The following is a 25,766-nucleotide window of genomic DNA, read 5'->3' as shown; positions in this document are numbered from 1 at the left end:
CTAAGCACCCCCCACAAATATCCAACAATGCTTAATTTATAAAATGGGGAGATATCTGGCTTAAAGCCTGCTTAGCTGTTGTGTCAAATTTTCTGCCAGTTCTCCTAATCTCAGTGAAACAAATTATAAAAGAAAATAGCCACCAATTGTGAGAGAACTGGTGGGATCTGCCAATGCAGATGCCATCCTCTGGGTGTTCAAGGGATGTAATCAGTGGAGTGACGATGAAGAGCAGGCCAGCCCAGGCAACTCTGGTTGGCCATGACTCAGAGGGCTGCAAGAAGAGGGCTCATGCATCCTGTGATCTCATGTGGACCACCCCTGTTATAGATGGATGGACAAACGGGAGGAATGGAATCTGTTGGGGTTAATCATTCTTGGTTCAAAAGGTTTGTACTGAATGGTGGAAAATTGGGGAAGAGGCATACCAAAAATAGTACATTGGGGAAAGCTGGATTTTACAAAAAAGTGTGCTTTATGAAAAGTTGCATAAGAAACATATCCATGGGCTAATTGTATAAAATGTAGCATATTAGGGAAAGTTGTACAAAAAATTACTAGGGGAAGGGGTGGATTACAAGGTTTAAATGAGAAGGCTTAAACAATAAACTACGTATATGGAAAAATATGTACAAATGTCTCTTAATATTCATGCTAAAAGTGTAAAAAAATCATGGGAAGGAGTAAGCCAATGTATGCTAGGGTGACACAGACCAGATTTCTATGGATCTCTAAATCTCAGGTATGTTAAGGGCAAATTCTCATTATAAATAGCAAGGGCTGAAAAGAGCTTTCCATGTGCTTCAAAACGTTCACTTTGTCACTTTTCTGGATCACTTGAGCCACCCCAGAAAACGATCTCCTCCTTGGAAAGAACCAAACAAATCTTGGCTCAAATGGACACGGCTTGCGAGCATTTCTTGCCGCACAGCCTGAATCGTTCTGCCTCGAAGCTGTGAAATGCTCAAGGACAACCAGATGGGAACAGGGAGGAACGAGCCCTTATCCCCCTACTCACCAGCACAAAGGTGTAGAGTACACGGGTGATATCATTGGTGTACAAGCAGTGTGAATAATCCCCTTCTTCCCAGTGGCCTGTGCGGTCACAGTGCCTCCATGCCTGCTTTTCGTGGCTAGAGCCCGTGTTCCCAGAAGTGAAGGGATACTGGAGGCATGATTGATAAGCAGTGATGCCAGCCAAGGTGCGTGGCCACCTAGCATCAAAGAGGAGAAGAGCCATGAAAACCCACTTATATCCATCTTCCCTCTTTGAAATCAAATGCTGATGTTAGAAAATGGCTTATGGAATCAACAGAGGGAAAATTAAGGAATTATGGAGGGTGGATGTTAAGGATGCAGGTCCCCACACTACACAATGGCACAAGAGGGCTGGAAAGGCAGGGAATAAGATCGGGGCTTCAGGTCTATAGATTATGAGGTTCCACCATGTGGAAAGATACTCTACTGCTTCAGCACAGGGCTGGGAACAGAGGAAGATGTCCAATGCCAATTATTTTACAGAGTAAATTATTTGCCTTCTGGAATGCTCTCCTTGGCTCAGCTGCTTCCACATCTGGATCACAGAATTCTGAGGCCCCTTCCCTCCCATGCCAGCAGCAACAGCTGGATGAATTGAGCAAAGGCAAATGGATATCGCAGATATTCCCACACCTTGGATGTCACCTGCCAAAGCACGTTTCTTCTGTTGTCCCTGCTTACAGCTCAAACAAGTTTTACATTTGGTATGGAAAGGAAGACGTTAGCACTAATGGGCAAAGCATCACATCAAATGAAAAGCAGATCGCTAGTTCTCTCCCTCCATCCCCCAAGAATAATCCTTCCTCCAGCATCAAAAGAAAAATAGTATTTGAATAAATTGCTCAGCAGTTTACATATCTAATGATGTCATTGAAGGACAAGCTAGCACAAATCAGACACACAATTCCTTAACTGTTTGGAAACCAACAGCTGGGAGGGGAGTGTAGTATTGAAGCATTGTTGCTGATTGACGTAGCAGGGAGGTTTTGTTTCTTTCCCCCATAATATGTTCATAATGAACGTCTCTCAAGAAAGCTGAAGTCTCCCATTCTGCAATGGGGCAAGAAGCAGATTTGGAGGGGCAGGGAGAACATTTTCATTTGGAAGCACAGAGTAGGGAGCTGTGGTTTTTCTTTTACAACATAGGTCCCCAAAAGCCACAGATTGCATGGCAGTAGCCCAATGATGCTAGCAACGGTGGATCAAAATGTTCAACCTTCTCAATGGGACTTTTTGGCCTACAGGGGTTCAATCAAAAGGTTTGCTAAGGCTCTCAGAGGCTTAACACCCCTCTCTTGTTTCCCTCCCCCCAAGCAAAAAACAACAACAGAGCTCTGGAGCTGCAAAAAAGAAAAGGGGAGAGATCTGAAGATGTCATTCTTCCACCATTGTATGGAATCCTTGCCTCCCTTCCCTTAGTAAAAAATTAAATTAAATTTTAAAACGCCAGAAGATGATTCCAAATCATCTCTTCACTCATCTGGCATTCAGTCAGGTTCCCACCAGGGATTTCCTGAAAAGGAGGAATCTTGCAAAACAGCTCTTGCTCGCAACAGGCCAGGCCTTTGGTACCAATTGGGATACCCAAGAGGGCTCCAGATGGGGAAGATCTTCCACTCTCTGCTGGTCTTCTGTGGCTGCTTTTCCTAGGTTTAATCCCAGGCTCATTCCTGCTCATGCAGGCTCGGGGTGGAAGGAAGGGGAGGGGGTTAGAGGACAGGCCCGCTGTTAATTTAAGCCACATTGACTGCACAGTAATTTATATTCCATCAAGACCCCGCCAAGGTTACAGCCGACTCCATGAGCCTTTTTTCTCGTGCCAGAAAAATTCCAACACCTCCTGTTTCTGGAGCCTGTCTGCACTGCCAGAGAGGGCCTCTCAGATGGCCTCCCTTGCAACAGATGCTTAATCATTCCCAGGCCTCAATTGCCAGCGGTCCCAAATCCCTCACTGACTTTGCCTTCCCCGGGGGCGGGGGTGGGGGGGGGCTCTGCAGCAATAGGATTCAGACTTCCCAACAGCAGCTGCTCCTCCAGCCCAACCCTTGTCCAGCAGGGTAGCTCCTTCTAGGGTGAAAGGCAGCAGGAGCTAAAATGAAGCTGCATCGCCCTCCCACCTCTCCGTGAAAGAGCGATGGGGTCTTTCCTACGACTGCAAGAGAGGCTCTGCTCCTCTTGGATTTGGCTTCCTCAGGGAAAGCCAGCTTAGGCTCTTGAAGAAAGATGCTGCTGAAGAGGTGCTCCTCCTTATCCCAGCCCTTCCCTGTAATTCTATGGCCAAGGCGCAAGAGGGCAGAGATGGGCAAAGAGAAGAAGATCCACTGAGTTTATGCAAGCAATTCCTGCTGGAAAAAGGGTGCTGTGAGTAGGCTTGTGTAGGCTGAGGTTGCTCTGCCTTCATGAGGTGCTTCAGCTCATGCAGAGATGCTCTTCTACCTCGATCAGCTGCTCTGCCAGTTAAAAACACTTCATGGCCGTGCTTTGAAGATGTGCCTCTTGGAACCAATTGCCCCTTTCAAATATTTGCACAGTCCCAGACTTAACCCCTTGCACACGAAAGAGTGGAAACGCTAACGTTGGCCTCTAGGACCCCACCATTTTTTTTTTTTAAGTTTATAGCCATCACTGTTTTCAGTGACGCTCTCCATGCGTGTAATTCGTGCTGCAAACACACAAGCCAAAACTCTGTAGTGTTTGTACGGCTCTTCATCCCATCTCCTCCTCACTGCTCATTTTCCATGGGCTGCAACGAATTAGGAAAATTTGGGTTTGCCAGACTCAGATTTACTGGCTGCTCCCCAAATATTCAGCTTCAGTTTTTGTTTCTTGGCCACAGCAGTTCCTCACACTCTTGTTTCCCAGACCTTGCGTCTTTCCCTCATTTATCTGTTATGCAAGTCACCATTTATTTCAAATGTCTACCCTACCTTTCTTGAAAAATGATTCTCCACCAACTGAAGACTTAAAGGGAACAGGGCAAAACGAAACCACAGCACGTTAAGACAGCTTTTCCTCACATCAGCCTGTACTAGTTGAGTAGAATTCTGGAACATGAACCCAACCACAGTCATAGGAAGCCAGTTCCTACTTTGTCATTTCTGCTCCTGATAACAGCGCCTGCCACACTTTGGCCCCTACCTGAAGTCTCCACGGTTGTTGGTAACCCGCTCAGGTGGGCAGTACGAGGCCGATGTCTCCAGCACAACAATCTCCACCTTCTTGCTAACGTTGCCCTGGGCAGTGGAGATGGTGCACTCCCATTCTCCACTAGCTGAGACATGGATGTTGGACAAGATGAGCTCACTGCAAACAGAGAGTGCTTTTAGAAGACGTGGGCTGGATGGTCAATCAAGCCCTTGAACGGAGGACTAGCCCAACCCATCTTTCCTCTCAGCAGAGCACATTCTTTACACACAGGATTAGGGATGTGCAGTCGCTGGGATCTGAAGCAGGGGCTTTGGGGCAGGTGTGGGCATGCCCGCTGCACCCATCCGTGCCTCCTGAAGGAGGTCCTGCCTTCTCCTGGGCTCGCATGGAGCCACATAATTCCAGCTATATACGCATTTGATTTAGAAGGCGCCAACAACGTCATCATACCAAGTTGTTGATTTCCTGGAACTGGATGATTACCGTGTGTGTGCAGGAAAAGGCATGGTTTCTTTAAGGAGGTGAGGAGAGCTATAGGGAGCATGTTTCCACCTCTTCCAAAAGAGCTTTTCTGTTCCTGATCCAAACTGCTGTGCGTCCCAATAGGAAAGAGTTCAATCCAGAACAGATTTATTAGCTTTCAAGTAATGTGGCTATGTAATTTCATACAGGTGGCCCAAACCTACAGATATATCCTTTGTAATGGCTTCTGGATTTTTTTTAAAAAATGGGGGGAGCGCATATTTATCGGGTTGTGGGGAGTGGCCAGAGAGAATTCCAAAATGAAGCAGTGAACGGAAATGCACTAAGTTATTATTTAGTTAATAGATTTATTTACTGCCCTAACATATATGTTCAAAAATAAAGGAACAGTGGATTTAAATATCTGCAAATGCCTGGAAGAATAAACGTATCTTTTCCAGGTTCTGAAAAGATAGCAATGTTGGCACTGGGCAAGTTTTCCTGGGTGGAAGTCCAGGAACTGGAAGCCACCGCTAAGAAGGCAGCCAGCAGTCTTCCTTCTGCTTGGAATCAAGCCAAGCCTGACTACAAAATGAACTAAATGGTTACATGTCCATCCCTGCTGCCTGAAGTCATTGCTTATATGTGAATTGATAGGACATTGTTTTTAAACCTTAGTTCCTGCTGGCATTAGTCAACATCAACTTGTCCAATGGCCATGCTGGCGGACATCAAGCTGCCCAATGGCCATGCTTTGCTAGACCAACAACTGGAAACAACTGGGAGAGAACTCTTCCCTCTCTGATCCACTCAGCTCACACCCTAGTACCTTGTGATTAAAGTGCAATCATGAACGAGGCTGTCCTCTAAGATGATGCCACTAGGTTCATCTTCTTGCACCAATGCGCGGTTGTGGTACCAGAGGATGTGTGTGCTGTTGTCCAGGTAGGTGGCTGTACATTGGAAAGGGAGTCGGTCTCCTTGGAAGACAACTTGCCTCAGGGAGGGGATTAGCTGATGAGTGTGCAGCTCTGGGGACCCTTCTGTGGGAAAAAGAGAGACCTGACTTAGATTTTAGAAGGGACAGAAGCAAGCCCAAATGAGTTGAATTCTGGACCTTGTCACAGAAAGATTCCAATCAACAGGTCCATTCGGTCAGCAGTCAAGGCCAGTTATGCTCATCCCTTCAAAGAAAAGAAATAAATACATCCAGAAGGACATACCCAGTATGCTTGTCTATATGTCTAACTGGAATTGTTCCATTAGCAAATGTTCATATCATTAGGTTGAGTTCTTTTTGAAAAGAAGAATGGTTGCTAAATTCTGCATGCAGTCATAATGAAACTGCAGAATGTGTACAGACTGGCCCAAGGACCAGATGCTTCTACAGCCAGCCGTCTGCTTTTCTGCTACACTAGCATTATTACATGTCTGCTGAACATTTTGCAAGACATTTGGTGATTGTACTTTAGAGCAATGCCCATTTGGATAAGATTCTGCTGCTTCTAACACCTGCCAGCAAGGGAAAACTTGTTTCCATCACGAATGGTGAAGTTGTTCCAGCTACTCAGACTACACTGTTGGAAAGACAATTGTTGAAGAGCCATACTTAAGAACTCCATCAACTGAGAGAAGGTGAATGCAGAACATTTTCCCTGCAAGCACCCCAGAGTAATCATGTTGCCTTGCTTGACATGGGAGTTGAGGTGAGGGTTTGGTAAGCTGCTCTGAAGTCCTCTTGGGATCGCAAAATGAAATAGACCTGCTTTACATGTTGAGCTATGATAGTTCAGTAATCAAAACTGGAACGTTGAGGGGATTATCAGTTGCAGAGGTTTGCAGCTGACCCACTCCTTCCCTTCATGGATTATCCATGCTAAGTGGTAATAGAATGCCAAGCATCTGTTGGATGAAGGATGGAGTAGAAGATGGAAGGAATGAAATGGAGTATCCTAGAAAAAGTACCACTGGACTACTGAACATGGGGACCGTTTTGTTGCAAATCTCCCTTGCACACCACTCAGACTCACTCAGGAAGAGGCCTCACCACAGCGCAGCTGGCTCTCTCTGATGTTTTGCAGTGGCTTCCCATGTAGGCTGCTGGGGTAGACACACACCGTCTTATCAGATATCTGGACAGAACGGCTTTTGAACCAGACTGGGACCCAGCGCACATGGCAGTCACAGGTCAGGTATTCAGTGGCAAAGTCACTGGAGAAGGAGAGAGGTGCAAAGCGAGGAGTAAGTGCAGGTGAGGAAGACTCATGCAGGAAAGAGCAGGAAGAGATGCCCGTCCCCCTGGACACCAATAAACATATCTGGAAAGGTCTAGCATCTTGAGGTAGCACAGTTAACACAGAGGAGTGCTGTCCACAGTTGGGTGGTGGCTTGGTTGCTCAGATTTCTAGTCTATGCTGTCCAGGGGGCTTTGAAGGGGAGAGAATGCTACTTCTGACAGTGTGCTGAGCAAGGCTTTGCGTGCAGAAAGTCCCAGATGCCTTTCTAATTTCAAACCTGGGATGGGGGTGAAACACAGCTATTTATGATGCAGACTATCTGTGAATATATATTTTTTTCTTTCAAAGTTCCAGATTGCTTGTTTTACATCTATTTTGGGGCTGCTAATTTGATTGGGGAAGCAGCACTAAGAGAGAGGATATTAAGGTTACTCAGAGTGTCATTTCCCTAATCATTCCCTCTCTCTCTCTCTCTCTCTCACACACACACACACAGAGTAGGGGGAAGTTATTTATTTGGCATGGGGGATAGCCACTTACAATATTGTCTTTTCTTCTACCAGATCTTCCAGCAGTTTGTCTACATGTTTTTTTTTTTAAATTAGAGAAACATAATGACAGAAGGGGTAACCCTTACCCCCCTTTGGTTACTAACTCCTGGATCAAAATAAGCAATCCCATACGAAAAATACATTAAAAAGTTACAAAACTGATCCCCTATCTTGTAGTTTGCTTAGACCTTCAGAATCCTGAAAATTCAGCTTGAATGCAGTTCCGAATCCCTGACCGCTGCTGCCTGTCATGTTAAAATTCCCTGTACAGCACGATGTACAATACAGAACTATTTCACAAGATATTCTAGGGGACAATAACTGTCTTTTTTTGGTAGTCCTGATTTTAGGAGCTACCCTAACATGGAATGCCCTAACATAGCTCTCCCCAGTTAGACCTCTTCTGGGGAACTATGGCCCCAACACTTCTGAAGTCCTACTCAACATGGTAGTGTTTAAAGTATTAAATTTGAAAGAAACTGAGTCTATGAAGATTTAAACACGCCTGCCTGTACCTGTCCAATATAGCCCAGCCTTTTCCAATCAGTTATCCTCCACATGTTTGTGACTGTAACTCCCATAAAGCTGCATGGACCATGAAGTTGAGCTTTAGTTCAAAACATAGAAGGCCCCAGGTTATAGATGAGACTGGACTGGATGGACAATGGTCTAATTTGTTGCAGACCGTATAGGAAAATGGATCCACTCATACTGTAAGGGAGTTTATTCAAGGTGACAAAAGAAAGCTTATGCTGGCCATGCCCCACCAACCCCAGCATTAAGCGCTTTAAGAACTGAATTGCTTCCTCCCTTCTATGATCAACCAAACATACAATACTTACAGAACTTTCAGAGACAGCAACTCATCAAAGACTCCACTCTGGAGGGTGGAGAAGATATTTCCTGATATATTCCTGTCAAAGAGGTGATAACAAAATAAGATAAAACTTACGGGATCAGACCAAGAGGCCTACCTAAGGTGAGGTTCATAGTGGCAAGAGAGCTGCTTCAGGGAAAAGTCTTGGCAGGGCTTATCCTCTTTGCAACTGGTACTTAGAGACACCCTGCCTCTGAATATCAGGGCTCTACAGGAACCATCACAGCAAATGATGGTATAGCTTTAAAATAATTAAAGTCAGTTGCCCTCATTTCATCTTTTGGCTATGGATTCCATAAATTAACTGCTGAACAAACAACTGCTGAACAAAGGAATGCAAAAGGGGGTTCAATGTATTTTGGGGGGAAAGCACAGTAGCTACAGCAGAAGAAGCATAAAAATCCTTCTTCTCTTTTATTGGTAAGCATAAAAATGTCTGATTCCTGCTGCTGCTGCTGCTGCTGTTACCGGCTGGAGTCCTCTCCTACAGGATCAATCAGGAGCTTGCAAAGAAGAGCAATAAGACCATCTGCTTAAGGGTGAGAGTTTCTATCTGAGCCTCCCTAGGCTGCCCATTTCCATGACAGCTGGATATAATACAAAACAGAATTACTGCATGTGATGCCTGAGCTCTCTCGTCTTCTTGTTCCCTTCCCATCCCTTGTCCCTTCTGTACCATTTCGTCCTCGATTAGGAAGCCTGAAGGCAGGGACAATCTGTCTTTTATTGTTCTGTAAGCCCCTCTAGGAACTTTTCACAGAAAGTATCAGGATATAAATGCTAAAATAAATTACTATAAAATAAACAAGAGACCAAATCTTTTGGATCAGACCAAAGAGCGATCTCATCCAGCACCTTCCTGTCCTCTCCAATTGCCAGCCAGATATCTAAGAAAACCCCAGAAGCCCAGGACAGATGTGAGAGCAATAACCTTCTTTCTACTGTTCTCCCCAACAACCAACTGCTTTTATCCTAAGGATATATCACCACCATGACTAATAGCTATAGATAGCTAAGTCTAAGAATTTGTCTAAAGAACATAGATAAGTAGAATTAGCCAACGTTTATTGAATGTGCTTTTTTATTGAAAGACATAGTGGGACTACAGTTGTTGGTATGCAGTTCATAAATCTATAGATCCTAATCTAAAGTACCTCCCCCCTCCCCCCCTACCCAGTTTCCTCTTTCAAATTTCAGGATCCTCTGACAAAATTCAGTTGAAAAGGGATAATGAAAGAAGAGCAAAAACATCAGGTTTTGGCATCGGTGCTCAGCAACATTCTTTGACGCAGTTTTCCCCAACCTGAACAGTCTTCAGATATGTGGACTTCAGCTCTCAGAACTGTCAGCATTGGCCATGGTAACTGGGAATTCTGGAAGCTGAAGTTCACACCTTTGGAGAGAACCCAGATTTTGGAAGATTGATCTGAGAAGTGAAGATTCCTGACACCAGCGGATGTACAGAGGCTCAAAGTCCACCATACCTTCACCACTGCCATCAAATACTCACAGACGGATAAGGCTGAACAGTCCCTGGAAGAGGCCGATGTTGAGGCAGCCAATGCGGTTGTTGGAGAGATCCCTGTAGAACAATGAGAAAAGGTGAGAGCCATGGATAGACCGGGAACAGCCATGGATATTAAGGGTATACTAGATTTCTCTTCGTGGGACATTCCAGTCTTGACACAGGATAGTCTGACTTGGGCTGAAACACTTTGTACATCTTTAATGTACACTGAGCCCACCTAAGTGTCAGCATCTAGTTCTTGGTTAATCTCAAAAAGCTAAGCAGAATCAGACCTGATCAGCATTTAGACGGGAGACCACTAGAAATGCTGAGATTATAGGCTAGACTGAAAAGTAACAACAATCCCCAAAGACAAAAATGGCAAACCATTTTTGCATTGTTGCCCAAACAACTGTATGGACATATCCATGAAATCCCCAGAACCTTTTTTAAAAAAAGAAAAAAAATGGCCACTTAAAGGAGTGCAACTGGCTTAGAGGACCAGTGGAGAACTAAGGGATAGATTTTATTTTTTTTTCAAGGATGCTTTGCATTTCCTTTTGGAAAAATAAATACCCGGCCCAGAAGATGGTGGCCACATGAATCTTTGTTGAAATTATCAAGAAACTGACACATACAGTAAACAGTTAGACATTATGAGTTATGGGCAGGTTACAGATTACTTAAAGCTATTTGAAACAGCCCTGGGCTCTGAGGTTTAGCCATGAGGAAAAAAAAGATGGGATTCATGTGTAAGTGTGAAAGGTAGCCTGCAGAGTAAAGAATTAAAAGCAGGAAATGGGCTGAAATAGGCCAGTTGGGCTGTTCTGGAGAAGCTGAGGCTGTTACTTACAAGCGTTTCAGGTCCTTGAGGCCCAGAAAAGCTCCAGGCTGGATTGTGCTAATCAAATTGTTCTTTAGGTCTCTGGAAAATAAGAAAAAAACAAAAAAACATAAAAAGTTGCAGTAAGGAATAGGTGAATTTTGTTCTTGATGGATCCTTGAGGATAAGGGTTAAAAACTTTCTTAAGGTTACTACTCTTTCTTTTTACTTTTTTAATACATGGATAAACATATAAAGTTCCACATTTTTCCTCTTCGTATATCCCTCATTCATTTACCTCCTTCCTATTTATTTACACACATGCTTCTGAGAATATTTTATCAAATGTGAACATACATAATTAACTTTTAAAAGAAGGTAAGAAATGGGGTATTTTTTTTTTAAATTCATAAACCTGAGTTACATCTTAACTCCCAGCATTTGATATATCTTTTGTTTAATTCTACATGTATAGTAGAATTCAAGCACTTTCAAATTATTCCAAATTCCTTTGCCTCATCCATATGTGAGCTGTTTCTCAGTTTTTCACTGATATATTTAACTTATTTAGTAATGGAAGTTTACAACCCCACCCCTTTCTTTCAGGGAGGCAGGAATCAATTTAGCTTTTTGGGAAACCAAATGCTCTTCTTTCTGGTGCTTGACACACATCTGCCATTAAAAAAAAACCCTGAAAACTTACTTGAAATGAGGACTTCTCCTCCCCACTCCACCCCTGCCAAATTATTTACTTTCAAAATGAGAGGGATGCCTGCGATTTGCTGACAAATTGGTAATGGAAGCAGATTTTTTTCAGTCCTTTTTTTCCAAGATGGAGAAAGGAAACAATAAGAAAAGTCCTGCTGGATTTTATTCAGACTAAATCAAGTTTCCCCAACTGCATTCCCTCCAGAAGGGTTTCAACAACCATAATTCCATGGCCAGCATGGCCACTGCTGAAAATTCTAGGAGATGAAGTCCAACCATCTGAAAGTTCTCCAGATTTGGAACCACTGGACTAAATTAATTCAGGATCTGTTTTCCCTCTCCCAGTTGCCAGTAAGTTGACTTTACAAAGACCAGAAGCAACATATATTGGCCCAAACATCCTCTGACTTGTGTTTTCCAGAAATGCACTCATACAAGCAGGGCAACTTGAAGGCAACGTATTATCACGTGCTTGGTAGAGACTTCTATCACTGTCCTCCAGGGAATGGTAAAATCCTTTTTTAAAGTTGCTAAGTCAACAGCTCATCACCACAACTGGTGACAGAAAATAAAAGGCTTGCGCGTGTGCATACACACATACACAAATCAGGCTCTATATCCATGGGTTGTAATTTGGAGGCTATGGACCACCCATAGCCCCCAAACCCTTGTTTTTGCTCCCTGGACCTCTATGATTGCACTATTGAAATTCAATAACAAGTTGCCAAATACATTGGCACAACTTTTTTGCTTGTTTTTAAATAAGCAACCAGGCAAGTCTTATGCTTTCTGCTAGGTTTAATGTCATGGAAGATTGATTTTATACATGGTAACTGCAGCAAGACTATTATAAGCACAACAGTAGAGGAATACTGAAATTCCCACAATGGAGGAATGGGTTGTGAAGAGGTCAGAATTGTCAGAAATGGCAAAACTGACCTGCTGGGTCAGGGACAAAACAATTAATAACTTTTTTAAAGACTGGAAACCTTTTATAGACTTTTTGCTGAAAATAGAGAAAAGCGAAGTGATGATTTGTGGATCTGATGACTGAAAAAGGACTAAACAAAGGGCTTAAGGGATTTTTGTATTATTAAGAAGGGAGGTTGGATAATAAGTTCGCTAATCTCTATTGCAAAGAACGTTGGAGGTCACTTGTTTTGCTGACTTTTGTTCTCTTAGTTATTCTTTTTCTTCCTAATTTTCTTTTTCCTTTTTGTTTTCTACGTTTGTTTTCTTCTCTTTATTTCTTATTCTTTCTTCTCTTTGTTTCTTTTAGATTTGTCGTTTATTGCTTGAAAAAATCCTTAATAAAAAATTATATATGTAAAAAAAGAAAAAAAATCCCTTCTTGCCCACTTTGGGTAGCATCACAGGAAGATGAAATGTTGCACAAGAGTACAAGGTATTTACTTATCTTTTGGATAAGTCCAACTAATCCCTAGGATGTTCTTCCTCAGAGAACAAACATCCGCATTGCTTTGAAGCACATCTCCTGAAGATAGGTTTCTCTTAGCCGTTGTCCCATAGAGTCCAAAGGCCCCCACTATCACTAACTTCACATCAAAGAAGGTTTTATAGCTGTAAGAAGGTTTGTTATTCTTCTGTCATTCATTAAGAATCCCTATCAGGACTCTCCCTTCCCTTGTAATTTTAACTTCTTCTCACTCTCAGCTTATGCTAGACACTAAGAAAACAACAGTGCGCGCACTCACACAAACTAGCCCACCCATATATTCATGACTTCTGGCCAAAAAGACTAGGACAGCAGTAAAATCCTCCGCTCCACAGAAAAAGAAAGCCGCTGTTTCCATGTCCTAGCTTTGTTCGCTTTTGTTCCGTAAAATCTTCCTAAACGCTCAGTACTCAAATGGTATCAAATCTAGGAGAGCAGGCTAAAATGAAGCTGAACGATGAGAGATTCAGGACAAAGAAAATTAAGGTTTTTCCTACAGCACAGAGGCCCCTTCTAGGATCAGGGAAAATGCCAAATTGAAATTGATGCTGCTTCCCTAGCCCTGTGATACCACAGCGCTTCTGTGTCATTTGCAATGGTAAGCCGATGAACTGTCATTCCATTCTCCTGCCAGAGGAAATGGCGTGAAGCCAATTTTGCTGTGTTTCCTTTGGAGATATATGCAGCAATGTCTTCCCATTGGTGGGAATTGCACTTTCCTTCTGCACCCATGGTACTGTGATACGTCTCCCATCCTCCCTACCTGCTTTAAAGTATAGCTTTCTCGCTCTCCCCACCTAATGGATGGGTGCTGTTGTTTTAGCTATTTTTCCTTGCTGGAGAAAGCAGACATGGTAAGGCATGAACAAGGACGGGGTAGAGTAGGAGCTGGGTGGGGGGTCTTGCACACAAACACACTGGCTAGCTAGGGGCCATCTGGAACAAAGCTATTAGATTGAATATTCGGGGCAAGGCTGAAGATTTCATGGAACACCCACAGTAAACATATGGAAGCCACTTCCACAGGATACAGGGCTCCTCAGCAACTTGGAAGGCTTGAAAAAGCATGTCAACAAATTCCTGGAATATAACATTACCCAATGTTCTCCAAATTGCATCTTGGGAGGGAGATTCCAGAAAATCCCATGCAGTGAATGCCCTTGTCATTGTAAGTCAGGAACCATTACTTTCAGCCTTGTCAAGATCTACAACACAAATTTATGACACCTTCCTTAATCCCATACCCAGGCCATGTTGACTCTTTTTATCTCAATGATCTTTTAGCTGACCAGAATGACACATTATAAGAAAGTCATCAAGCTCTGTTTAATAACCAGCAAGATTTGACAAGACCTCACTAGAAACACTTTTGGTTTGATTAAACATGCTCCAAGTTTAATAATAACAATAGCTGTTAATTCTCCTGTTTATCTGTTATGATCTATGATGGTCTCTTCACTGAAGCCTTAGTGCTAATGGTCTCAGTATTTGAAGTGGTTTACTTGAACCTCTGCTGGCTGTGCTCAATTTCTCTTTCTCATATTGCAATTCGTTTTATTTTTTTTATCTTTTAAGCTTGTTTTTTTCTATTCCTACGTTTTATGTTATTTAAGGCTGGCCAGTGACCAAAATAAAGTATAGTGTACAACTAGTACTACTAACATTACCCTGTGTTGATTACCAGTCATGATAGCGATATATTGTTTAGCATTAAAGGCTGAATGGAGCAGCCATGAACAGATGAAGTGAGTCGTTGAGAGTTGGATGGCATACAGGTTTAATAAATAATAGCAATAACAATTATTATTAGTATTAGTATTATTGGAGAAGGAGAAAAAAATAGGTCAAATAAATAAATAAATCTACCATGTTTATCTGTTCATCCGGATGCAAGCCTGGAGATGCTGAGGAAACTTATATGGAAAAAGATATCAACCAGATATCCCACATTTTTGGAAAAGTTGACTCAATTTTTACATATAGAACAAAGAAGCAGAAACATTCCCCCTATTCTTTATTTTCCTGCTGTGGATTCCAATAAAACCAAAAAAATGATGCCACTTACACACTGTAGGAGGAATTTCAGAATGTTTTGGAGAAGCTCCAGATTTACATATATAAAAATCTTTAGAAATCAAATGTTGGGGGTGGGGGGGGGGAACAAAACAATAAGGTCTCATGCACACAGTAGCCACAGGGAACCGACCTGATGCTTTAGAAGGAACATAACATTGGTAAAAGAAGGATGGAAGAGAAATGATAGTCCATGGGGTAGGGTTTTTGTTGTTGTTAAGCCACGAAATTCACAAAATGCTGCAAAGTTTTACTCTAGTACAAGGCCACTGGCCAAATCCTTGCATTCATATTCCTTATGGAAATGATGTAGTAATTATGCTGTGTCCCACAAAATACAATGAGGAACATGAGCCCTTTTTCTCATGAACACCATGTTTAACCAGCCCTTTTCCTCCATCCCCTTCGCTCCAAACCCTGGCAGAAATGCTGGTCCTTGCCCTGCCAATTATGCGGTTCAGAAATGTGCTGGTGATAAGATCAGGCTCTTTGAGTCTTCCAGACACGAACTTATTGCTATTCTCTCCTCTTCCCTTTGCTCTCTCTGCCACCCGCCCCACTCCTTCCCCACCATCAGTCTCGGCAGGCTCTTGAGAAAGAAGGGATGAGTGCAGACCACGTTGCCTGCAGCTGTTCCTCTAAATCATAAAATCGAACAGAACAAAAGCAACGAGCGAACCCACCCGCCTAATCCCAAGGAGACAGCTGGACTTGGGAACAAGGAGTTCTAAACATTATGAAAACACTTCTTCAAATGCTGCCTGAGATGTACACATGCACAACACACCCGGCAACCCACATGTGTACAAAGAGGGACTTCTTCCTGAGATCCTCCAACGTTTTGCAAACTAGAAGGAGTGCACTTGCAACTTTCCAGTTCTCAAACAAAGAAGGAATATGGCGCAGGTTCCCAGTTGGTCTTCCTAAGGGACTGGTTGCTCTTCATCAGTCACATTGTTTTATAGCACACTCCATTCCCCTCCCATGAGACAGAATGCACAGGGGAACAGAGCACACCCCCAACTCCCCTCCACACTTAGGGTTTCCAGGTCCTCAAACAAGAGTTTCATGGACAAAAAATCCAGCACAGCAAATGTAATCACAATACTTCTCATGGCACTCTAGAACAGTGTTTCTCAACCTTGGCAACTTTAAGATATGTGGACTTCATCTCTCAGAATTCAGAATATGCTGGCTGGGGAATTCTGGGAGTTGAAGTCAACATATCTTAAAGTTGCTAAAGTTGAGAAACACTGCTCCAGAGGTTGTGAACTACAGTTCCCAGCAGTATGGCCAATGATGAGAGATGTGGGGAGTTGTGGTGCTGGAACATTTGGAGTGCCTCCTCTTAGATTAGAGGGGCATATTAGAACTCTGGAACAAATCTCTGTTCAGCCAGAAACCTGGGCGATTACAGGCAAGTGGCTTCCATTCAGCCCAAATTTCTTCATCGGATCTTTGCAAAGACAAAATTGGGAGTCAGGGGAGGGGGGTAGAAGGAGACCATGTGATCTGTCTTTTGAGTGAAGGGTGGGATAAAAATGTTTCAAAAAATCAGATTAGTTTCCGTTCTGGCACACATTCTTTCCAGCTCTGACGATGAGCCATATATGGCCTGTGTTTAAACGAGATTTGATTTCAGAGAACTGATAAACAAAGAGAAATGGAAAGAAGAGCAGGCTTTCTTTGCTCACAAGAACAGAGGCATTCTGGAGCTTGAATGGCTGATGCCCTCGACCTGAGGAGGCAGCTGTCCAACTGTGGGGAGGAGATAAGTTGTATGACACAAACACAGAAAGGAAACGGCAAGAAATAAAAGCAGTTGGCTATACGCGTTCCTTAGGTTCTGGGGCCAGTGCTAGTGATGGAACATGGATGCACATAGGAATCTAGCAAGGGGCTTCTTCTAAGTCAAACCCCTGGTCCACGTAGCCAAGCCTTGCTGGCCTTGACTGGTAGCAGCTCTCTAAGCTTATAGGCACAATTTATTCCAACCTATTTGGAAAAGCTGGGTTTGAATCTGGGATCTTCTGTCTGTATAGCAGATACTCCACTCCTCAACTATAACCCTTCCTTGCCATGGCTCACCTGCTTTTGCCCCAAAGGGTCTGAGAACTAGTGCAGCTTGTAAGATCTCAGGCAGCATGGCATAACAGGACAACCAAAAAGCCAAGAATGGTTCTTCTCTTGTCTATGTGTAAGGTTGCCTTGTGGCTAGAAAAGGACAACTATCAGCCAGTGGAAGAATATAAAACCTTGCCGCACAGCCTTTGGTTCTTGCTCTTCCCTGCCTGGTTCACTGGAACATATCAGTTTCATCTATAAGATTTAGCTGAACCAGGGACTTTGAGTAAAGCTACCTGGCTAGGATTGGTTATAGCAATGTCTAGATCTAGCTAGATCAACCTCCCCAAATAGGAGCTTCCTCCAGAGAGGTGGACTTCAAAACAAGGGCAATTCCAGGTTGAATGAATGTATAATAAAGGCATATTGGGTGAGTGCCTTTTCTATAGCAAGTAGGAACCCTGGCTTCTCTCAACGAATTCAACAGAGTGAAGGTCCTGGAATAGGTGTCCAAAGTAATCTGTCTTGGAATGCTGGAGCTCCAGAAGCTGCCCAACTATGCTAGGCACTGCTTCATCTACAGCAACATCTCAGTGGAGAATCCAAGCTCACTGTTATGAGTAGAACTGTAGATCACAGTATCCTTACACTATGTGCTGGCTAACAGGGTAAAGGTATAGCAGAGCAACCAGAAATGAATAAATGGTATAAATCCTTGGGGCAAAGCCCTTTCTTCATCTGAAGCTATCTTTTAAGCATGTGTTAAATCAGAATGAAGGGGCCTTGTCAATGCAACTACAAAAGGCCTCTGCCTGGTGCCCAGCTTGGAAGAAGCTGAAAGATTTTTCATCTACTCTCTTTTAGAAAATTTTGTGGCAGAACTGTGGACACAGGAGGCTGCAATGGAGTTGCTGAAGCCAAAAGGCACCATAGTCATAGCTGCCTTTTCACACAGGACAGATGAAAATGGGTAGTACCATTTTAGGGCTTGCAGAATTACTGAAAATTACTGCCAAACAACTAAGATGTAGAGGAGGAGGAGGAGGAAGAGGAAGAGGGAGGAAGAAGAAGAGAACAACTACTGCTTTGGGAACTTTCTTGACAACATACAATTTGACTCTCATTTTATCCATCCATTGTGAGATTAAGAAGTTTTCATCATGTCTTCTGACTGCTAGTTGGTGTTCATGGATGTGCTCTGCAAGCCTTCTCCCTGTCTGTCCTACATAGTGGTTGTTACAGTCCTTACACTGTATGTTGTAGATGACTCCTATTTTTTTCTTCTTGGGCTACTGGTCTTTTGGTTTGCTTAAGATGTTTTGGACGGCTTTAGTTGGTTTGTGTGCTATGGAGATGCCATGTGGTTGTAATAGTCTGTTGGTAGTTTCTGAGACATTTCTGATGCATGGCAGTGTTATCCTTCTCATAGCTTGTGTTGGTTGTGTTATAGTAGCTTGAGTGGTCAGGCACTTTTTGATAAAATTGCACGGGTATCCATTTTGTTGGAAGATGTTGTATAGGTGGTCTGTTTCCTTTTTCTGCTTTTCTGGGTTGCTGCAATGCATTTGTGCTCATTCGAAAACTCCTTAATCTCACAACACATGGACAGACTGAACTATAGTTTTAACTGGGAACCTGTCAGCATCTTAGACCAAGCTAAATCCAAAAATGCAAGGGAATTCTTGGAAGCCTGGTATTCAGACAAGGCAGCCATCAACAGGCACATAGAGCTAAACAACATCTACACACTATTCAAAAGTGAGAATAGAAAGGAAAACAAAAGACCAGAACATCTCCTTGCCAGCAGTCATCACCCAGATAAGCAGAGATTAACACCAAGATTATCATCAGACATACAGTCAAGCAGTAAACAATACCCTAATCAAGGAACTACTAGACGGGAAAAAATAAAACAAAACAAAACCCCCACCCCCACCAACACTGGCAGGGCATGCCACAATATATAAACAGAGAGCAAACTCCATCCCATTCTAGCACTGAAGATGTTACCTGGCCGGGTAATGAAATGTTTGCAAGAAAACAACCAAGTTCAGAGAATCCCAAGGACTCCACAGTTCAACCCTGAGCTACACATATTCGCTTCTATTGGTATTACACAATCATGCTTAGCTGTGGTTTCTTTAATCAGAATAAATAATAATTATCTGGCTTTACACGACATGGTAGACACCATGGGTAGATGCATATATCATGCTAAGCTAAAACCAAACCAAGTGTATCTAGGCTTAGTGAATTATGTGGACTCCAACCATGAGTTTGCCATGGAAACACCAATTTAACACCCATATCCAAAATGCTAACTGTGTTAAAAGTGATATTGTTCTAAGGTTGCTGATTTGAAGAAAACCACCACACTTTGAGGTCTAAGGTCACTGGCAATTAAATGGCAGCTGGATGGCCAGGAAAAAAATGACTGTTCTTGCTTAAAGTTGGTTGATGGGTGATGGCTTCATCCAAAAGAAAATGGGGGTGGGGGTGGGGACAGCAAATCTATGCATCAACAAGAAGCAAAGCAAAAAGGAACAGCTCCTTTTCGAAGATCTAGCTGCTAAATTTATTGCATGCATCTGGAAGGAGCAGCTGGAGATGAAATTCATGAATTCAGTGGGCACAGGAAGGAAATCTATATTTCACAGGAAGGCAAATGAGGAAGGCTCTGTATGCGTCTGAGTGTGTATGCACAAACACAAGTGGCTTATTTTTCTGGCGACGGGACAGCAGCAAACAGCTCAAAGCCACCTGTGTTTTGAGTGAGTTATTTGTTTCTTTTCTTTCCAGAGGCAACATCTAGGAAGGGAAACCTGAATGTAAACAGAAGGTAACCCACTCCAAATGCAGCAACCCTTTCTCTTCTTCCGAGAGATGCTGACGAGATGTCCCTAAAGCATTTCTCACGGTGACAGCAGTCATACATACTCTTGACCTGTGACTTCCCCTACCCCAGGCTTCAAAACACTTCATCACCAAGCCTGAGTGAGAAAACTGCCTAGTGCTGTATAGGGTTATCAGGTTTGGCATTTTAAAACACTTTTTGGCTATTCAAAGCCTTTACTCTTTGAAGCCTAGAAGCTTCATGCAGATCCTATCCAAATGTGGGACACTTTTTTTTCCTGTCATAATTGCCTGCACTTTTTTTTTTTAACAATTTTTATTAAAGAAGTTTTCCACCGAAGAGAAACAATACGAATGTTGAACTGACGAGAAGAAGAATAGAGGAAAGTAGTGAGAAAGTGAAAAAGACATAAAGCAAAAGAAATAGAAAAGGAAAGAAAAAGAAAAAAGTCATGAAGAAGTGGCTTCTGATCTTCTTAACAGCAGTTATAAGTACATTTATATTTTACCTTTTTCTCTCTGGTTACATCATAATTTCCTTCTTTCCATAATCTACCCTTTCTAATCATCTAATCTGTAAATCACCAGTTCATTTTTCTTCTTCTTTCAGCAAAAAACATTTCCTGTGCTTTCTCTTTCTGCTCCTGCCTATGTTTTCCATACTTTTGGAGTAAGGAAGGCTGCCAGAATCAGAAGTCGGTCTTGAGCCCCCAAAAGATTGACCAAAATAATCTGCACAATTTGCAATTTCCACTCATTCCTGTTCACCTCAGCAAAACTCCTGTTTGGGGGATGCAAGCTGATTAACTAAGAAAGCTGAGCAGCTAAATGAAGAGTTTGACTATCTGAAAGCCAAGATTTTGGAACTCATGGTTTACCCATTTCGATGTGACATTAAACTGTGGTTAAGGTTCCTTGTCCCCTCCCTGCTAAGATACCTTAACTCAGTGTTGTTCAAACTTGGCCACTTTAAGATGAGTGGACTTCAACTCCCAGAATTCCCCAGCCAGCCATGCTGGCTGGGGAATTCTGGGACTTGAAGTCCACTCATCTTAAAGCGGCCAAGTTTGGACAACACTGCCTTAACTGATCTTACAATGATCTCCTTGCAAGGTAGGTCAGTGTTATTCCTCAGCCAAAGAAGTTAAATGCATTAAAAAGAAGGGAAGCATATGCTGACAGATCATACTTCTACTAAAACCCTGCCTACTCTTTGGCTCTGTACTGCCTGTAGTCTCTTGCAACTATCAGATGTGTTACTAGATGTTCATCTATAATAAAAGGCAATGTTAACGTGTCTTCTCCATTCTTACAAAACTCAGATTGCCTGTATGTCGGAAATAGGCAGAGCCCTTAATGAAATCCAAGAGACCGATGACTGGATTCCTCCCAACCTTTTCCAATTTCTGCCTCCCACCACCCAGAGCTAAGAAGCAGCATCACACAAAAAAGGAAGAGGTTGTGCTCCGTGGTAATTTCAGCTCTGCATCCTGCCTTATCCCTCTTCATTTCCTTCCATTTCTGCCAAACAGCTGCTGCATTTCACGACACAGATAGTTGCAAAAGCAGTGATTTATAGCTCATCTATAAAAACAAGCCAGCCCCCAAATACAAACATGTATTTCTCAGTATTTGGCAGTACTAAGCTAAGATAGCAGACCTTTTCAACTTAAGCCATTGGCATGAGTCAGTGCAAAACCAGCTGTAAATAATGATCTAAAGGTTACGTTTAAGGCAGTTTTACGGTACAAAGTTGGGGACAGTTTTTCAAATGGTCTGAGTATGGTGGTGCAACAAATAAGTCCTTCTGCCACTGGCATTAGATCCCAGTTGGAAAAAAAACACTTTTGTTATTACATGTTGTAATAGTGTTTTATTATGCAATGTTTTTATTTAATATTTAATAATAGATTCAAATTATCAATAAAGAATTATAAATAAATAAATAAGTAAATAATTAGGTTTAAATTTAATATTTAATGATAAAATAACATTATTTTATTATGTAATATTTGTAATATTATTTTAGTATGGCTTGCCTTTCTTCCAAGGAACTAGAAGCAGCATGCATGGTGAGGATGATTAAGTTGAGAGAATGAAGGACCAACCCAAAATCATTCAAAGAGTTTAATGGCTTAGCAGAGATATGAACCTGGATCCTTTTAGTCTTAATATTCTGACTGCAGTTCTGCATTTGGTCTCCCCACTGGAAAATGCAGAAAATGTCAGTGCTTCGGAGTTATAACTTCAAGGGTGTAAGATACAATATGGGGTAAGCACACGATAACGTGTTACTATCACTTAACCCCGCTTTTAGGTAGGAGTGGTATAGTGCCACAGGTAAGTCCTTCCTTTCTTATAATTACACCTACCTGGGCCTTAACCATGTTTGGTTGAATAAGCCAATAAGCATACACACGTGTGGTCAGATGAACCAGTCCGATGGGGAGAAAGTGCCCAGGTCGAAAGTGCTGCTTCCTAAGTTGGTGTGGTAGATATCAGACATGATCTGATTCACATCTGTAAAGCCACATCTGTATATTCATAGTGCAAGCAGATATGATGCTAATATAGGACCTGCATTGGGCCTTCCCTGGTTAAGCCAGCAAAGCTACCACTTACATTTGCAGTATAAACAAAACAAAGTCTGAAGTCTGAGAGTGAAGAGGCCCTTTTGTAGACTATCACTTTCTCATATCATCTTTTTCCTTTCTCTCATAGCCTTTTAGTGAAAGGACCCATCAATCTCACTGAAACTTTAAACTGATTGCTTGCTTTTAAAATGAAGCCCAAAGCCATGTGCAAGCTACAGGTTACACACTCTTGCTTTATGCATTCATTGGTTGCCTTAAACCAGATGTTTGGGACTTCAATTCCTATCTGCCCTAACTAGCATAGGCAATGGTGAGAGACTACTGTCCAAAACATCTGGAGAGTACAAGCTGCCTCCCTTAAGTTTTAGGCATGGTGATGACTTCTCTCAAGTAACCTTCTGCCATGTTTCATTCAAATCACTGCAGTTTCTAGATGCTCTTCAAAAGCAGCCCTGCAGAGATAATTTCAATAATCTGATATGAATACTACTGGAGAATGGGAGAGAATGACCAGATCTGAGGTCTCCTAGAGAAGATGCAGTTGGTGTGTTAGTCTAATAAGAGAAAGGGCATAGTTCTGACCATCAGATGCATTTGGGAAGTTCACAAGAAGGACAATAACTGTCCTTCATTCTTGTGCACTAACAGCAGGTGATTAAGGAATGTGGCCTGGGATACAGGTAAAAGTATGCAGTCATCAGACTAGCAGTCACAGATAGTCCAGTCCTCCATGAACTTTTCCAGTTCTTTTTACAACCATCTAAGTTAGTGGCAATCACATCTGTGAGTCATATGTTTTGTGTGAAATGGATGACCTCAAGTTCTAACAGTGTGTGTGTGTGTGTGGGGGGGGGCAGTCCACATTTTCCATACAATGCATTATTATACATTTCTTTATCTTATTCCCCTGACCTACCTCTTTCCAAGAGAAAAAGCCCCCAACACCATAATCTTTCCTTGCAGGGGAGTTGATTTAGTTCTTTTTGTATTTTAAATTATTTTCTGGGCTCCACAACATCCTTTTTTGACTCTGGTGACCAGGACTGCACACACCAAAAAAGGAGGAGATGAATCTGAAAACTCATTGGTGGGTGCAAATTAGGGGCTGGCTGGTTTGAAAAAGGCAAATTAAATTCTGAGCTTAGGATAATTTATGGAATTGCAATGCTCACTCTGCAATTGAGGAGAGAGTAAGGAGGCTTCCTCTGAGACTCCTTATTCCTGGGTCAGGTTTGCCTGAGTTCGGGCAGGATCTCCATGTAAAATCCATGTGAGAAAGTTCTGCTTAAAAAAAAGAGCTCTAGCAACTGGTCTACCATGTAGACCCATTGAAATGTCATTTAAAAGAATTTAAAAAGATGAAGGTTGCCCCACATGGCCGTGTGATTAACAAGTCATTCCTTACTCCATTGACTGGTCAAGTTAACGGTCGACTCCCCTGAGTTTTAGGATAGACTCTTCTTGATTACAGTCATGAATTCCTTCATTTTTAAACAGGGGAGAGAACTGCTGGGGCTTAGATGAAAGGAGCTCCCTTCTCAAAGCATCCAGCTGCAAGGGATTTTCAGCACATGATCTGGGGAGATCCAGCAACAAGTAACATCTCTCAGTTAGGCAAGGAATCAACCGACAAAGTCCACATAATCCTCCCACCCCAAAACAAAGACCGTCCTGTTTTCCATAGCTCAAAAATAATTTCCTTTGGAACAGGGAGGCCCACCACCCCACCCACCGTGTTTCCTGACGAGGTTAGATGGTGAACTTCTTTCTGCTGGCTTAAAGGCCCTCTTTGTCTCCTGGAGTGGGAGTGGAGACCATTAGTTTATTGAATTATCAGGGCAGTGGTTGTCAGTGAGGAAGCCCTTTTTAGCAGCAGGTGCTTTTTGTTAGCACTTGCTCAGAACAAAATGTGTCTAACCATGGCTGGTTTCATGCAGCTGCTAAACACTTGAGCCACCCTGGCAATGTTCTATAAATTGAGACTCCATGTCCTTGAGACACAAGGAAGAAGTTCTGAGATAAACATCCTGGGCCCGATCAGCAGTTCTGAGTTCAGAATATCCCTTGACCAGGTCTCCTTCTGTCTCTTTTTCACAGTGGTAAAGGCATAATAAACAGGAATAGGGATTCATTAAGGATAGTCCCCATCCCAGATGAAAAAAAAAAAGGGAGTATCTTGGGTAAACAGAAACGTTTATGCTGTACAAAACAGAGGCTGCTTCTGTTTCCTAATAAGGATGAGCTACAAGTGAAGGGGCTCACTTACAGTGTCTACCCTTGGGATTTAACAAAAGATGGAGGAGGCCTAGAGAGGGTGCAAACTTAATTTTTAAGCTATACTTATTCCCTGACAGTCTTTTAAAGGCAGTCCTTCAAAAAAAGATAGATGCATTCCATAATTTGCCCTTGTAAACTATGGGCTTCAGAAGATGTCTGATGATTCTGATTCTGCTTGTCATCTAGGCTTTACATGAAGCACTAATCTATCCTTCAGCAAAACCTGATATAAAGAGTAATAAGACGTATAGACAGTGTTAACACATCCTAATAAACGTTTAGCTGGAAAGATGCAATCAGTTCATCAACCCAAACTTTATTACAGGAGTGGGGAACTTGTGGGTTTCCAGATGTTGTTTGATTACAATTTTCAGTATCTTTTACTACTGACTACACTAGAAGAAGATGCTGGGAAAGTTCAACACATCTTGCTGATCACAGATTTTCCACCCCCTCCCAAAACTACAAACTTTCTCAACTTGGTGTCAACCAAACGTGTTAGGGTTTCAGTTCCCACTGAAAGAGCAAAAATGTTAACTATATCAGACCCAACAAGCTGAAAGCAAACACTGATATTATTTCAAAAACGACTTGCAAAACAACAACAATAACCCATTTGCTAATAGCTTCATAGCATGCATATAAACACCGTACTGATGGCCAGGTATATAGGGCGGTGCTGAAGGAACAGCTCCTTCTCACCTGGGCACAGTTTGGATAGGTGTACAAGCAAAAGGGTAAGAGAAATCCAAGAACTGCAAGTGTGTATGTGTGTATGAGAGAGAGAGAGGGAAAGAGAGAGAGAGAACTCAATCTTAGAACACATTCATGGGTTCAAACAAAATGCTAAATCTCTCTTAACAAAGCACAGTTCCCGTTTTCACCATACATGTTATGCCCAAAGAGACCCACCATATTATAACTCAGTGTAATGGTTGGGTTCAAACAGCATGGTTAGTGGATGGCTGCTTTCCTACTTGTTCGACCACACACACTACACTACCGCACTTAATTCTAGACAAGAGGTTTGTATGAACCAGTCGTTGAGTCCCACTGATTTTATATTATAAGAAGCAACAACAGCAGAAGGGTGCTCACA

General features: G+C 42.4%; 1 protein-coding gene across 1 annotated transcript in view; it reads right to left on the bottom strand.

The window, feature by feature from the left end:
- Positions 1–25,766, bottom strand: part of ADGRA2 (adhesion G protein-coupled receptor A2) — an 84,519-nt gene that overhangs the window by 11,749 nt on the left and 47,004 nt on the right. The window contains exons 3-9 of the mRNA XM_088139134.1: positions 10,673–10,744; positions 9,823–9,894; positions 8,278–8,349; positions 6,695–6,858; positions 5,477–5,690; positions 4,177–4,341; positions 1,019–1,214 (exon numbers count right to left, since the gene is read on the bottom strand). Coding sequence (XP_087995260.1) covers positions 1,019–1,214; positions 4,177–4,341; positions 5,477–5,690; positions 6,695–6,858; positions 8,278–8,349; positions 9,823–9,894; positions 10,673–10,744 — 955 coding nt within the window. The remainder of the gene's footprint in view (positions 1–1,018; positions 1,215–4,176; positions 4,342–5,476; positions 5,691–6,694; positions 6,859–8,277; positions 8,350–9,822; positions 9,895–10,672; positions 10,745–25,766) is intronic.

The sequence above is a fragment of the Python bivittatus genome, unplaced genomic scaffold (genome assembly GCF_059951505.1).
Source record: "Python bivittatus isolate LINGU-HERP-01145 unplaced genomic scaffold, Pbiv_v1 ctg000320_np1212, whole genome shotgun sequence".
NCBI lineage: Eukaryota > Metazoa > Chordata > Lepidosauria > Squamata > Pythonidae > Python > Python bivittatus.
The sequence above is the reverse complement of the archived record's forward strand: the minus strand, read 5'-3'. Positions and strand labels throughout refer to the sequence as shown.